General features: G+C 44.3%; 1 protein-coding gene across 2 annotated transcripts in view; it reads right to left on the bottom strand.

The window, feature by feature from the left end:
* Nucleotides 1–13563, bottom strand: part of Eepd1 (endonuclease/exonuclease/phosphatase family domain containing 1) — a 122598-nt gene that overhangs the window by 102725 nt on the left and 6310 nt on the right. The window contains exon 3 of one of the 2 annotated variants that reach the window (XM_006510556.4): nucleotides 3628–11744. The exons of the other annotated variant lie outside the window; for it this stretch is intronic. Coding sequence (XP_006510619.1) covers nucleotides 11690–11744 — 55 coding nt within the window. The 3' untranslated portion in view covers nucleotides 3628–11689. Of the gene's footprint in view, nucleotides 1–3627; nucleotides 11745–13563 lie in introns of those variants that run through there. 2 annotated transcript variants of the gene reach the window in all.

The following is a 13563-nucleotide window of genomic DNA, read 5'->3' as shown; positions in this document are numbered from 1 at the left end:
AATACCCACTATGTTCCAAGTGACTTGACACTCCCTCTCACAAAATCTGGAAGGCCTTGCATCAGTTTTCCTAGGAGGCTTTTCCCCCTCAGGCCTTTGCATAGTTTCCACAAGCCCAGCCTCATCCTCAGCAAGGTAGACCAGTAGTTCTTAGTTCCTCCTCTATTCAGTAAGTACCAGTGAGGGGCAGGGATAGCTGAGGGTACTCTGGGCCTTGCCTCATCATTCTCCCCATTCTCCAGCTCTATCTTTGTCACAAACCTCAAAAGCATAGGAGCCTATTGCCATTGCCTCCTGGAGCTTCCTGTAAGAGGCTGCCCACAGGTTCCCTTCAATGTCACAGAGACAGCAGTCACCTCTTTTCAGTATGTCTCCTCTGACACCTCCTCCTCTGCCCAGTTGAGGCCCCAAAACCTCTGCACTGGGTTTCTTCTTGCATGAGACTGCCTTAACTTCTCCTGTTGTCAGGGAAAATCATTCCAGCAATGGTAGAGTCCCCATGCCACTCCTTATGACTCTAAAGTGCTTTCATAGCACAGGCATGGACCTATTCTGCCCTAGGGAACATTCACATGAAGATTTCTAGAGAACGTTTGGTTTTCACATATAGAGAAGGGAGTTTGTGGTATCTAGTGAATAGAGACCAAAGATTCATTAAATATATTATAAACCATGAGCCAGTCCCACCACAAACAATGAGCTTCCCAAAAAATATCAATAGAATGTGAATCTACAATCACCTCAATATGAAAAGTAAAATTTTTTTAAAAATCAAAGCTGATAGAACTGAGGCCGAGAGAGCCTGCCATGAGTGCACAGCCCTCTTCCCTTACAGGGCTATCGTAGCCCCTACCGATTAGTTCAGTATTATTAGTATTTAAGAAACAAACAAACAAACAAACCTTGACAATGGAACTGTATTTTAAAGAAGACTGTAACCTCTGGTGCAAGTGGCCCCACCTGTTCAGGGTTTTCTTGTGTAGACACAAGAAAGCATTTTCCAAGCATTCGTGCTTGGGAAAGCAATCATCCTACAAAGGCCAACACAGAGGACATTAATAGCACTCTGAAGGCCATGAAAACAAACTGATGAACCAGCAGCAAACAGTCCCATGATCATCCCCAGGCTGTTGGCAGTGAACAGAGCCTAGAAACAGGAGCAGGGAGACAGACTGACATTGAGCTAGATGATAAAAAATGTCTACACAGGAGTTCGCCTGTGCTTCTCTGCAGTGATCCTCCCAGCCCCCACATACTCCCTGAGCTCTAGCCCAGAGCAGCTCATCTTTTACCAGAGTATTATGCTTGCCCATAAGACCCTGGTTCTCAACCTTCCTAATGCTGTGACTTGTTAATACAGTTCCTCCTGTTGTGACACCCTCCCACCACCATAAAATTATTTTTGTGGCTACTTCATAACTGTAACTTGGCTACTATTATGAATCGTAATGTAAATATCTGATATATTTGATACCTGATATGTGACCCCTGTAAAAGGATCATTTGATTCCCAAAGGGGCCTCAACCTACAGGTTGGAAACTGCTGCCATGGAAGAGTTCATTTAAGGAAAAGTTGTCCTTGACTAAAGGGCGTTTTAAAAGCGCCGTTCAGGATCTGGAGCTACAGCTCTGTGGTAGAGTGCTTGCCTGGCACAGGGAAGACCCTGGGGTTCTGTCCCTAATACCTGTAATTAAATAGATGCATTGTCTGAGGGTCAGGGTACATCCACCAAGAGTCGTAGCTGCAGGAAACAGGAAACAGCACTGGCTGGTTGAAAGTGGCACAGGCCTCTTGGAGGAGTCCTGCAGGCAGCAGCCCTGAGCACCATCACTCCCTGCCACCAGCCACAAGGTCTCTGCTGTCTGTCCAAGACCTCGATCCTGAGTCAACTGTCCCTACAGCCAGAAGGAGCTCTTCATATTCCCTGTGCTTTTGGAAAAGTTTCACTGTGCCTCAATGTGAGACCAGCAGGGATACACTGTGCTGGGCAAAGGAGCCTCCACTGACAGCTTCATCCGAGGGTGGTGAGCACTGCTATCCATCAAGTCTCATTAGGAAGGTGATTTCTCAAGCTCTGAAGGAATTCAAAGGAAGACGGCACCCTGACCTCAAGAGCGAAAGTCCAAGCATCTTTCATATGTTTTGAAAGTTTCATACAGAAAATGAAGTGTTCTACAAAAACAAAAAGAAAAAAAAAAGGAAAGAAAAAGAAAGCTGTGCTGCACAGTCTGGCCTTGAACTATGAAAAATAATAAACATAAGGTCAAGGTTCATGGCTCCAGCTCCAGCAGCCACCAGGCCACTGGACAGCAAGAAACAATCTGCTTCCATCTGTTGCACTGATAGTAAATCAGACACTGACTGCCACTGGGCTTGTAAAGTGAACTGCAGGAGAAAACTTGCAAACTATTAGTCAGAAGGCAGCATCCTGCCAACTGCACACGGGTTCTCCCAGGACACTTACTCCCTGACAACGTGAAGGAAGCCGAGACGTAATTAGCACTAAAGATAAAGATCTATTTCTAAAGATGGACATACTTACAACTGTCACACAGCCAGACACTCTGTGGGTGGAGACATATACAAACATATGTCTGTGGTCAGACACAGACAAACCTAGGGACACAGGAGATGCAAAACAGGCTTATAACTGGCCCTATTTGAACTAGGAAAGATGATTTCAAGGTTGCTGGTCTCAAGTTTGACCTGTAATAAAGTCTGACTTACTGCTAGATTTATTTTGCACAAATAAAATTGGGATAAAATTTAAGTACTTGTAATTTAGACTCATTATTTTTGGTCTGCTTGCTTTTATGCCAGCAGCACACGTTTTGGTTTTTCTGCTAGGTCCATTCATATCTGTGTATCTACTTATACAAAAATATACCTGGAAAATCTAAGGTTTAGAGTACAGATACACTTATTCTAACTAATTTATTCCTTAATAAGTTAACTAATTTATTCCTTAAAGATACAATCATAAGATATAATTTGCTAAACACATGAAACTCAAGAAGAATGAAGACTGAAGTGTGGACACTATGCCCCTCCTTAGATTTGGGAACAAAACACCCATGGAAGGAGTTACAGAGACAAAATTTGGAGCTGAGATGAAAGGATGGACCATGTAGAGACTGCCATATCCAGGGATCCACCCCATAATCAGCATCCAAACGCTGACACCATTGCATACACTAGCAAGATTTTATTGAAAGGACCCAGATGTAGCTGTCTCTTGTGAGACTATGCCGGGGCCTAGCAAACACAAAGTGGATGCTCACAGTCAGCTAATGGATGGATCATAGGGCTCCCAATGGAGGAGCTAGAGAAAGTAGCCAAGGAGCTAAAGGGATCTGCAACCCTATAGGTGGAACAACATTATGAACTAACCAGTACCCCGGAGCTCTTGACTCTAGCTGCATATATATCAAAAGATGGCCTAGTCGGCCATCACTGGAAAGAGAGGCCCATTGGACTTGCAAACTTTATATGCCCCAGTACAGGGGAACACCAGGGCCAAAAAGGGGGAGTGGGTGGGCAGGGGAGTAGGGGTGGGTGGATATGGGGGACTTTTGGTATAGCATTGGAAATGTAAATGAGCTAAATACCTAATAAAAAATGGAAAAAAAAAAAAGATACAATCATGAGAGGCTGGAAAGACAGCTCAGTCAAAAAGTTCCTGCCAGGCAGACAAGAGTTCAAACCTCCATCACCCATGTAAAAAGCTGAGCCCGGAGGTGCACACCTGAAACCACAGTACTGAGAGGAGGAGCAGAGACGGTGCACACCTCTAACCACAGTACTGAGAGGAGGAGCAGAGATGGTGCACACCTCTAACCACAGTACTGAGAGGAGGAGCAGAGACGGTGCACACCTCTAACCACAGTACTGAGAGGAGGAGCAGAGACGGTACACACCTCTAACCACAGTACTGAGAGGAGAAGCAGAGACGGTGCACACCTCTAACCACAGTACTGAGAGGAGGAGCAGAGATAGGCAGCCCCATGAAGCTCCCTGGGCAGCTGGCCTAGCAGAATCAGTGAGTTCCAGTTTAGGTGAGAGACCTTGTCTAAATAGACAAAGGTAGAGGGCAACCGAGGAAAGATGCCAATATCCATCTCCGGCTTCCACAAGCACATATGTGCACACACCTATACCAGCAAGTACATACACCACACACATACACACAAAATTAAAATTAGAACTTTGGAAATATGTAAGGCATGAGGAAGGGTAAAATTAAGTATAGTGAATGAGATCAGATCCGCATAGGAGAGAAACTGGAACTAGTCAGAACTGAGGCCTCCAACTGTATGAGAGAACTTCCAGGTTCTGATCAACTGGCCTTTGTTTCCAATGAGGAGGCTTTTAGAAAACTGGTCTTGAATTACAAATAAAATGGTATGGTTTGAATGTGTTCCCCAAGGTCCTACACTTCACACTCAGTGAAAGGTGGTGGCTCAAGTTACAGGTGATTAGACCAGAAAGCTTTGTCCCCACAATGAACACTGTGGGGAGCGTATTGGTTACTGTGGGAGCGTATTGGTTATCAGAAGAGCAGGTTTATTTTGATTTGGTTTTTAATGTGTATTGTGATTGTGTTAGCTGCTGGACCCTCTAGGGCTCCAGTTAGAGGTGATTATGAGCTAGCTGATGTGAGTAGTAGGAACTACACTCAGGTCCCCTGCATTTCCTCACACGGAAGTTCTATTTGGTAGGAAGTTGAGCATCTTTTTCCACCACAAAGAAAGTATTCCAAACTATATCCAGGTGCAATGACTCCAGGACTAAGTAGCAAGAAAGAAGGGAAGAAAAACACCATCTTTTTTTCCCCCAGCTTAACAGTAAGTTTGAAAAAAACATGCTCCTAACCCCTGAGCCACCTCTTCAAAAGCAAGTTTGGCCCTCTCCAGTCTCTTGCCTTTCAATGTTCCACTGTGGGGATAATGCAGCCCTGAGGTCCTCATTGGCTGCTGGCACTCTGCTCTTGGGCACCTCCCAGCCTCTAGAGACATGAGCAAAACAGATTTGTACTCAGATAAATCACCCAGTTTAAGGTGTCCTGTTACCACTGCAGAAAGGATGTGCATTTAGGGAGATCACTGTGATATCAGGACAATTAAAACGCTACGACAGACCTCCATGGAAGACAGGAGTGGGGTTTGGTACACGTGGTACATGCAGAGCGTGAGGTAACTGCCTCTGAGTACAAGGCCTTCAGAAGCAGTCACTAGCTGTAAATCTTCAGAATTCAGAAGGCTCTTTTGTGAATTACCAGTTTCATAATCCCCAGCGGTATGGCTAGGTACATTTAAGTACCTCTTTACACTGCGAGTGGATAGGAGGTGCATGACAGAGAAACATCATGTTAAACACAAAAGCAAAATGAAGTGGAGCCTGCGTGGGTTGGCTCGTTGCAGGGTCCCATGGAGTGAAGGGTATAACTCAGCGGGTCATGGCTGGGGCGCAGAGGAATCAGGAAATAAACACGTTGCATGTAATTTCATCTGTGTGTGATGGCTTTGCCAGTATCCTGTAGCAGGTGTTCCTTCGAGGCGCTGTTCCGACCTGGGGGCCTGTGAACTATAGACACTGAAGTGAGATTCCCAAAGTTCACCTCTCACCACACACCCTGGCACACCGTGCAGTATATTCCGGTTTCAGATAAGTACATTGAACTTCTATCCAAAACACATAACTTAAATGTGAAGTTGGAGGACATTCAGTACCTCTGAAGGACTCTGCTAATAGCCCTGCTCAGATGTACTGCTCCAGTCAGAATCATGGAGCATGCCAAGAGGAAGGTGCCAAGGTCTTCCCAGATGGAGTTTTGTTTGGGTACCATGTTGAGTACTTTCTCCCATTACAAAGAAATCCTCCCAGATTATGTCCTGGTACAATGATTCCATGACTAACTGGTAAGAAAGAGGGGAAGACAAGCAGTCAGCAGTCTCTTCATTTTTTTTTCAGCTTACCAATAACTTTGAAAATAACCTAACCCAAGGCCTACACCTAGATATTTCTCCAAAGAGAAGCAAATAGCCAGAGACACATGGGAAGATGCTAAGCATCACTGGCGAGTGGGGGAATGGAATCCAAAACCTGACAACACTATACCATAGCCAATAGGATGGCTATGGTTAAAAACCAAAAGACAATAATAAGTGTTGGCAGGCACTTGGAAAACCTGAGCCCTCACGTACTGCTGACAGAAGTGGGAAATCATTCAGCTGCTCGAGCAAACAGCCTGGCAGTTCTTCAGAATGTTAAACATAGAATTAACTAGGACCCAGCAACCTGACTCTCTGAATATCGTGAAGAGCAATGAAAATACCTTCCGTATAGAAATGTCTTCCTCTATAGTCAAGTCAATATTATTCATCAGAGCCTAAAGGTCGGAAAAAACTAGTATCCATCAAGATAGTGAAATTTACTACTCAACTCCCAGGGGAAAAAAAATGGATTGCTAACACATGTTACAACGTAGATGAACCTTGAAACATGCGAAGTGCAAGGAGTCCAGTTCAAACAGCCAAGTGCCCAGAAGAAGAAAGGACAGGCAATGGGAAGTGACGGCTAATACATATGAACTGATGCACATGTTCTGAAATTCCGTGGGTGACAGTTGTACAACTCTCACCTGTGACTATAGCAAAATATTTCGAATAAAAAAAAAAAAACTACTAACCATCACTTTACTGCAACGAGCTGCATAAGGTGAAAAATGTATTTCAATTTCAAAACAAACCCAGCTGCCATACAGCCCAGCACTGCTGGCCTCACTGTGACAGACTGGGTGACTTCCTGGCTGGCACCCAATGGAATGACAACCACCTTGAGCTCTCTCAAAGACACATGGTCCCTTCCCACAACTCATGCTGTCTCTACAGCCTCTCTGGGTATAGAACTGTCCCGTCCTGGGCCTGATGTGGGCTCTCATCATTTTCAGATTCTCTAATCCATAAAGGAGCCAGGGCCTGCTCCCTCCTCAGCAGCCGAGTGACTTCTGCAAGCGTGCTTACATACTTCAAGGAAGTCCTCACGTGTATAGTGGACATCGGTAGTCACTCGCTGGTGTGAGAATGAAGTTAGTTACTGAATATAAAATGCTTACAATAGCACTTGAATCAAATTAAATAATAAATATGACTATCATATTCTTGCTATGAATTTTCTAGTGCTGCTGTGCCAAAACTATGACTCAGAACCCAGCCCCTCCCCTTGCAAAACCTTCAGTCTAGGAGGGTGGATGGCATCCGCGTGCAATCGCAGTGCAGGACCTGCTATGATGGGGGAGATCTGGATGAGAGCCCACAACTGGGCACTTAATAACAAAAGTCAGAGAAAGCTTGGCTTGTGTTGGCTCTATGACAGGCACTCTGGACTCGCCTTCTCACTGCAGATCTAAAGGACACAAAGTTCTAAACAGCAGACAGACACTAACTCCCTACCTGAAGTTAGGGTCTGAGCTCTGCCAAGCTCAAGCATCAATATTATCTGGAGCTAAGGGCAAGCACCCAGTCAGCCGACTGGAGGATGCTGCCTGGGAGTGGAGGTGGACCACAAGGCTTCAGGGCAAGGCAGGTTTTTCCAGCAGGGTGCCTACACCGGCACCTCTGAAGGGCAGTGCAGGGGAACCTAACCACAGCTCCCAAAAAGCTAGGCCAGACCTACTGTGGCTCATAAGAACGCTGTCACCCCATGAATTGGATGTCAGTTTTAAGCTGTACACTGGATACTCTGAAATTATCTCAGCAGAAAACTTCAGAGATGTATCTTCCTCACAAATGGCCAAGAAAGACACATTAGGCAAGTCTTCCTAAATTATCTTCTTACACACTGAATGCTAATGTCGCCTCAAATTTCACCAGCTAAGCCCCAACCCATAGTACCTCCGAATCTACAAAATGAAATATCCCTCCATCCAATATGGCTTTTGTCTTCACAAGGAGAGGAAATTTGGATTTGGATAGGTAGAAGAGCCATGCAGAAACAATGGAAGATGGAGGTTAGCTACCAGGCAGAGACCAAACCTCAGGAAAACATAAAACAAAGACTACTGTTAAATCACCTACTGTAGTAGTCTCTCGCCCCAGCAATGAGAAAAGGAATTCCAGTTGTTTGGGCCACCTGGTCCACAGTAGTCTATTAAGGTAACCTTCTTGACTAATACATACCCTATCTACAGAAATGATTGCTCCTCTTTCTCAGAATTCCAGGTACTTGGCAGAAAACAGCGGTCACTTTCCTTCCCAGTGAATAAAACTTCAGAATAGAAGGGATTTCTACAATTTAGAAGAAACGTTTACATCTAAGTATTCAACTCCTACCAACAGAATTGACTAATTAAAGAATCACCCAGACACCCTTCAGGCCTCCTCCTTTCCTTCCTTCTCTTTCTGTTTTGATTTTTACTATTGGAGAAAGGCTGGCCTTAAGATACTACAGGGTCTCAGCATGGCGCTCAGAATTCCTGGACACAATCCTGCCTCAGACTCCATACCGTGCCACCCTCCTGGCCCAAGACAGTGATTTTGATGAACACAAACACTGTTTCTGAGCCGGGTGTGGTGGCACATGACTCTTATTCCAGCATTCAAAAGATAGAAGCAGGCAGATCTCTGAATTTGAAGCCAGATCTAAATAGAAAGTTCTAGGCGAGCCAGGACTACACGAGACCCTGTTTCAAACGATTAAATAAATATAATACTATATGTGAAATCTATTAAGACAGTCATGTACTCTTGCCTCCCAGAGTTATTTCTGTGCCTTGATTTGTCTGGCTCTTTTCAAGTAAAGTCTCCCTTTTCATAGATAAGTGACACTTTGAGCCATCATCTTACATGCTCTTCAGTTAAGTTTACCCTAGAGTTAGAAACTCTTCTACGTCAAAACTAGCAGTATCTGACAACGGCTTATATTTTTATTATTAAATGTGGAATCGTCAAAACTACCATAATACAAGATCATCACCATTTTGCCTGCTGTTTGACTGTGTTCAGTGCAGTTCACACACACTAAAATGTTCCCCTCAGTCACTGGGAGATCTCATCCATATTCTACATAAAAAAAAAATTTAAAAAATCAAAAATTTTCAAAATTAAAATTCCATTCAGAACAATTTAAAAAGACTGTGAAAACTTTAAAACTTAGGAAAATGCTTTATAAGACATCAAATGCAGCCTTCTTCCTCAAACACTTATCCCCAGAGTAATTCACAGGTTACACAAGCAGAAAATTCTAAAACAGTGGTTGTCCACGTTCTTGATGCTGTGACCCCTTTATGAATCTCCCAACCATAAAATTATTTAATTGCTATTTCATAACTGTAATGTTGCTACTGTTATGAATCGTAATGTAAATATCTGATATACCAGATATCTGATATGTGACCCCTGTGAAAGGGGAGTTCAACCTCAGGGGATCGAGACCCACTGAGAACCACTGATTTAAAGTCATGACCCATACATGTCCTAAGTCAAAGAAAAATAAAATAAAATAAAAAATGAAAGTCCATTTCTGTTTACCTTTCTGAGAGCTGAAATGAATAATTTAGGGGGAAGGGATACACTAAAGTGATCACCTTGTGAGTTTATATCCAGCCACATCTTTTGCGTCACCCTTAGGGGGAGAATGATGGGCGGCTGACACCTTCAGTTACTGCTAGGAGTCAACACTCTCCACACCCTGCAACACTCTCTTGGGCACAGGTACCAAGGTTTATTTTGTTTTGTTTTTATTTGATTGGGGTTTTGTTTTATTTTGTTTTCTTTGAGATGGGGCTGTACCTCAAATTCACAATTCTCTTACCTCTGCCTTCCAAATACTAGAATGACAGGCATGTGCCACTATATCTGGCTTTTGTGTTTTGAGATTCATCTACACGTACTAGTGATTTTACACACGCCAAAGAGGATTGATTTTTTTGTTTGTTTGTTTTTCCCAGCAACTTCAATTCAAAAGACCCACCACACTGGGCTCTTCCTCTGTTGTTGCAGACTTGGGAAATCCATAGTACATTGAACATTCCTGAGTGGATCAGCCACGCCTATGGGCGTCCTGTGCTTGCCGGGAGCCAACTGTATCTGCCTTGAGACTGCTAATGCCAGTTGCACACACTACTACTACCCCTAAAACATGACACCAACTCACAAACAAGAAGTGTGAACAGGAAGAGAAGTTGTTCCTAAGAAAATGAAGACGAATGTTTGGATAGATCCTACAAAAACAGATTATGGAAGAAACTGTTGTCCAAAAAAAAAAAAAAAAAAAAAAGGTGTGGGCAAGATCAATAAATATAAAAGGCTCAAAAGTCATAAAAAATATATACATACAGTATCTTACACCCAGTTTGCTTTGCAAATATCCTTGCTCCACTTTGAAGAAGCCAAGGCCAGAGCAAATACATGCACTCACACACATGATGGCTTTGCTGAGCATCATCCACACGCTGAGCTGAAAGAGCTCGGAGCAGAAGAGCAGCGGGTAGTCCGCAAGGAGGATTAGTGACTGACAGGTACTTTTTCACCAACTGCTGCGACTGTAATTCAGACCCCACTACTTAAAAGCCATGTGACCCTGGCAGAGGTCTAGGCTTAGCTGAGCAATCCCTTTTCTGTCCATTAGACAGGGATAGAGATGGCCACAGGTGACAAGGGCTAGGCTCACGCCTCAGCCACAGCAAGTCCAGTGTTAATTATCAGTTTCTGGTCTCAGCAGACGCACTGCTACCAAACAGGCATAAAAGCTCCAGGCCCTATGGAGAGACAGGCGTGGAATAGTGTGCTGTTCAGAGTGAGACTTTATGGTTTAAGATCATTGCTTTAACAGAACAAATGGCAGAGGGACACCAGGATCTGCAGCTGTGAAGGCTCCTACAGAGAAACGAGAAGAGGAAAGGGCGTCCACAGCTTCAGGCCAGCACAGCACAGCCAGTCATCGGCGCTTTCAGACCACAGAACACTGTTTTACTTTTTTTTTTTACTTAAAATAACAGAAAGGGAAATTGTGTCATTTGCAGGGGGGAAAAAATGGATGGAGATGGAGATCAAAAGAAATGAACCAACGCATAAAGGCAAACATGTTTCCTCTCAAATGTTGGATCCAGATTGCTGTTAGAGAAGTGACGCTGTACAACAGAGCTGTTTGGGAAGAGAAATGGAGACAGCAGTGGGAAGACAAGAGACTAATGGCAGGGAGCGGGAAGGGGATGACTGTTAGCATGCACGTTACGCACTCGGGATACCACCATGATGAAACTGGTTATTTTATTTAAAAAAAAAAAAACAAACAAACAAACAAAAAAAAAAACCAAAAACAAAACTTAATTTCTTTAAAAGGGTTTTTTTTTTACATGTAAGTCAGACTAATTTGCTCAAGCAGCTTTAGGAGAGGTTTTCTTTGAACCAGTTACTGAATCAATATTCTAGAAAACAGTCTCCCTTAAACTTCTCCCTTAGAGCCCATGCTTTTAGCCTGAATTGAGAAAGTACTAATGTGACCGACCCTCCAGAGTTCCATCAGCAAAGAAGACTGCAGATCCCAACCAGAGCAGGATGCAGGAGATGCAGACAGGCAGGGCAGCAGTCCCCTGGTGAAACGCTCCATTTCAGGACTTTTGGGCAGCCTCACAATCAAAGGCCAGGCCTAACAGCTTAATCAGGTAATGGCTGGACCAAAATAGAATCTTCAGGAAACAAGGGCTGGTTGGGAATACGCACAAATCAACATCAGTTGGAGAACTCTAGCCAGAAAAAAAGGAAAAAGAAAAAAACATACAGGGTTTCTTTAGATGGGACTTTGGAAGGACTCCAGACTTCTTTTATATGACATGTTTGCTTCAGGATACCCTCCACAGGCTCCTAGCCACCAAGATCCACATGTGTGGCAGCTATCAACTACAACACTACAATAAATGTGACCCAAAATAAGGTCTGTGTGCAATCATATGGAGTGAGGCCAGAAAGCTTTCACCCGGCATTTTTGTAGCACCTCCTCAGTGTTCTGATGGGAAAGATTACCAAGATAGGACCCCACCTTGCTGTCTCTATAGCATACAGACCAGGTATCTTTGCAGAGCAACGGGCATTTTAGTGAAATGCGTCCTTTTATTTGCTACTAGCAATGATTATTGAGGAATTATGGATTAAGACGTGTGTGTGTGTGTGTGTGTGTGTGTGTGTGTGTGTGTGTGTGTAAGACAGGGTCTCTCTATGTAGGCCTGGCTGTCCTGGATCTTGCTCATGTAAACCAGGCTGACCTTGAACTCAAAGAGATTCACCTGCCTCTGCTTCCCCAGTGCTGGAATTAAAGGTGTGTCACCAAGCAAGGCTCAAAGATAAAGGCAGTTGCTTCTCATTTCAATTATTTGTAAGCTATTCTAGAAGAAACCTTCTGTGTTTCTAAGTATGATACATTTGAAGCTGGAGTAGAGGGGCTGCTAACTAATAGCCCCAACTGTTGCCACATCTCTCCCTGTCAAGTGCTCCCTTTCAGTGAACTTGTTCCCAAGGTCGATCTTCACTCTCCCCGAAGGCTGAGGTTTCCACATACCCTGCGGAACCAGGTCGGCTGGTACAGAGTCGCTGTGCTCTCTGGCCTCTCAGCAATACTCACTTCCTCCCTCACATTGTACATTGCCTTGGTAGATAACTACCTGTCGGGTTCCTATATTCTTTCAAGATTGTCAGTTTCCTCGACACAGGGCGGGTCTCTACACCAGTGACCTCACTGAGGAATAAGCACAGAGTAGGTATTTAGTCAACAAGGAAACAAACTAATGTAAATATGTTCGGATGAAAAGTTACCTACGATCCCTAAGCACGACTTTGTTCTACATATCATTGGTGCTAATGGAGTACAGGGCCTTGCCAGATGTCACTCTGGGACAAGGAACAGGCTATAGCCTCAAGCTGCTGTGGGTACCCACAACCCTACTCCTTGTCCAGAATACAGCATGCACAGGGCAGAGCAGTGAGGTCAAAGAGTTATGTGCATGTTCACACGGTGCAGAAGCATGCCAGTTGGCCCCAAAACTTCTGACATGCCTCTGAGCCTGTCCTCTAGGAATTTTGAAGTGTTTCAAACAAGTCACCACCTAATCCTCACATCATCCCAGACACAGAAAAAAATCCCTTCGGTTTTTACCTCAAAGTAGGTCCTTCATTTCCACCCACTTCATCTCCCGTCACTCACAACATCTCAAGCAACAACAGCCTCTTTACAAGTCCCAGAATGCGACCCATTCAGCCCCAGCAGCCGTGACAACCCAAGAATTCATCTCACTAGCTTCTACCTCTACCCCTATATTTTCCATGTCTGGCTCCTTGCCATCCACCAGCACCCGGAGGAGACCTTCTCTGACCCCTGTGTAGCTAAACAAGCATCTCTCTGCCTCATCTCCGTGAGCCTCAGCTTCCGCACCCACCTGCAATTAGGTCCCTGAGTGCTGACATGCTTCTCTCTATCCAGAAGGGACGTCCCATCAAAGCAGCAGCGGCTTTGCCTGAAACAGCCTGCTACCCAGAGAAAGAAGAAGAAATGCCTGATTGAATGTTTAATCA

This window comes from Mus musculus, chromosome 9, assembly GCF_000001635.26.
Source record: "Mus musculus strain C57BL/6J chromosome 9, GRCm38.p6 C57BL/6J".
In the NCBI taxonomy this organism is placed as follows: domain Eukaryota; kingdom Metazoa; phylum Chordata; class Mammalia; order Rodentia; family Muridae; genus Mus; species Mus musculus.
The sequence above is the reverse complement of the archived record's forward strand: the minus strand, read 5'-3'. Positions and strand labels throughout refer to the sequence as shown.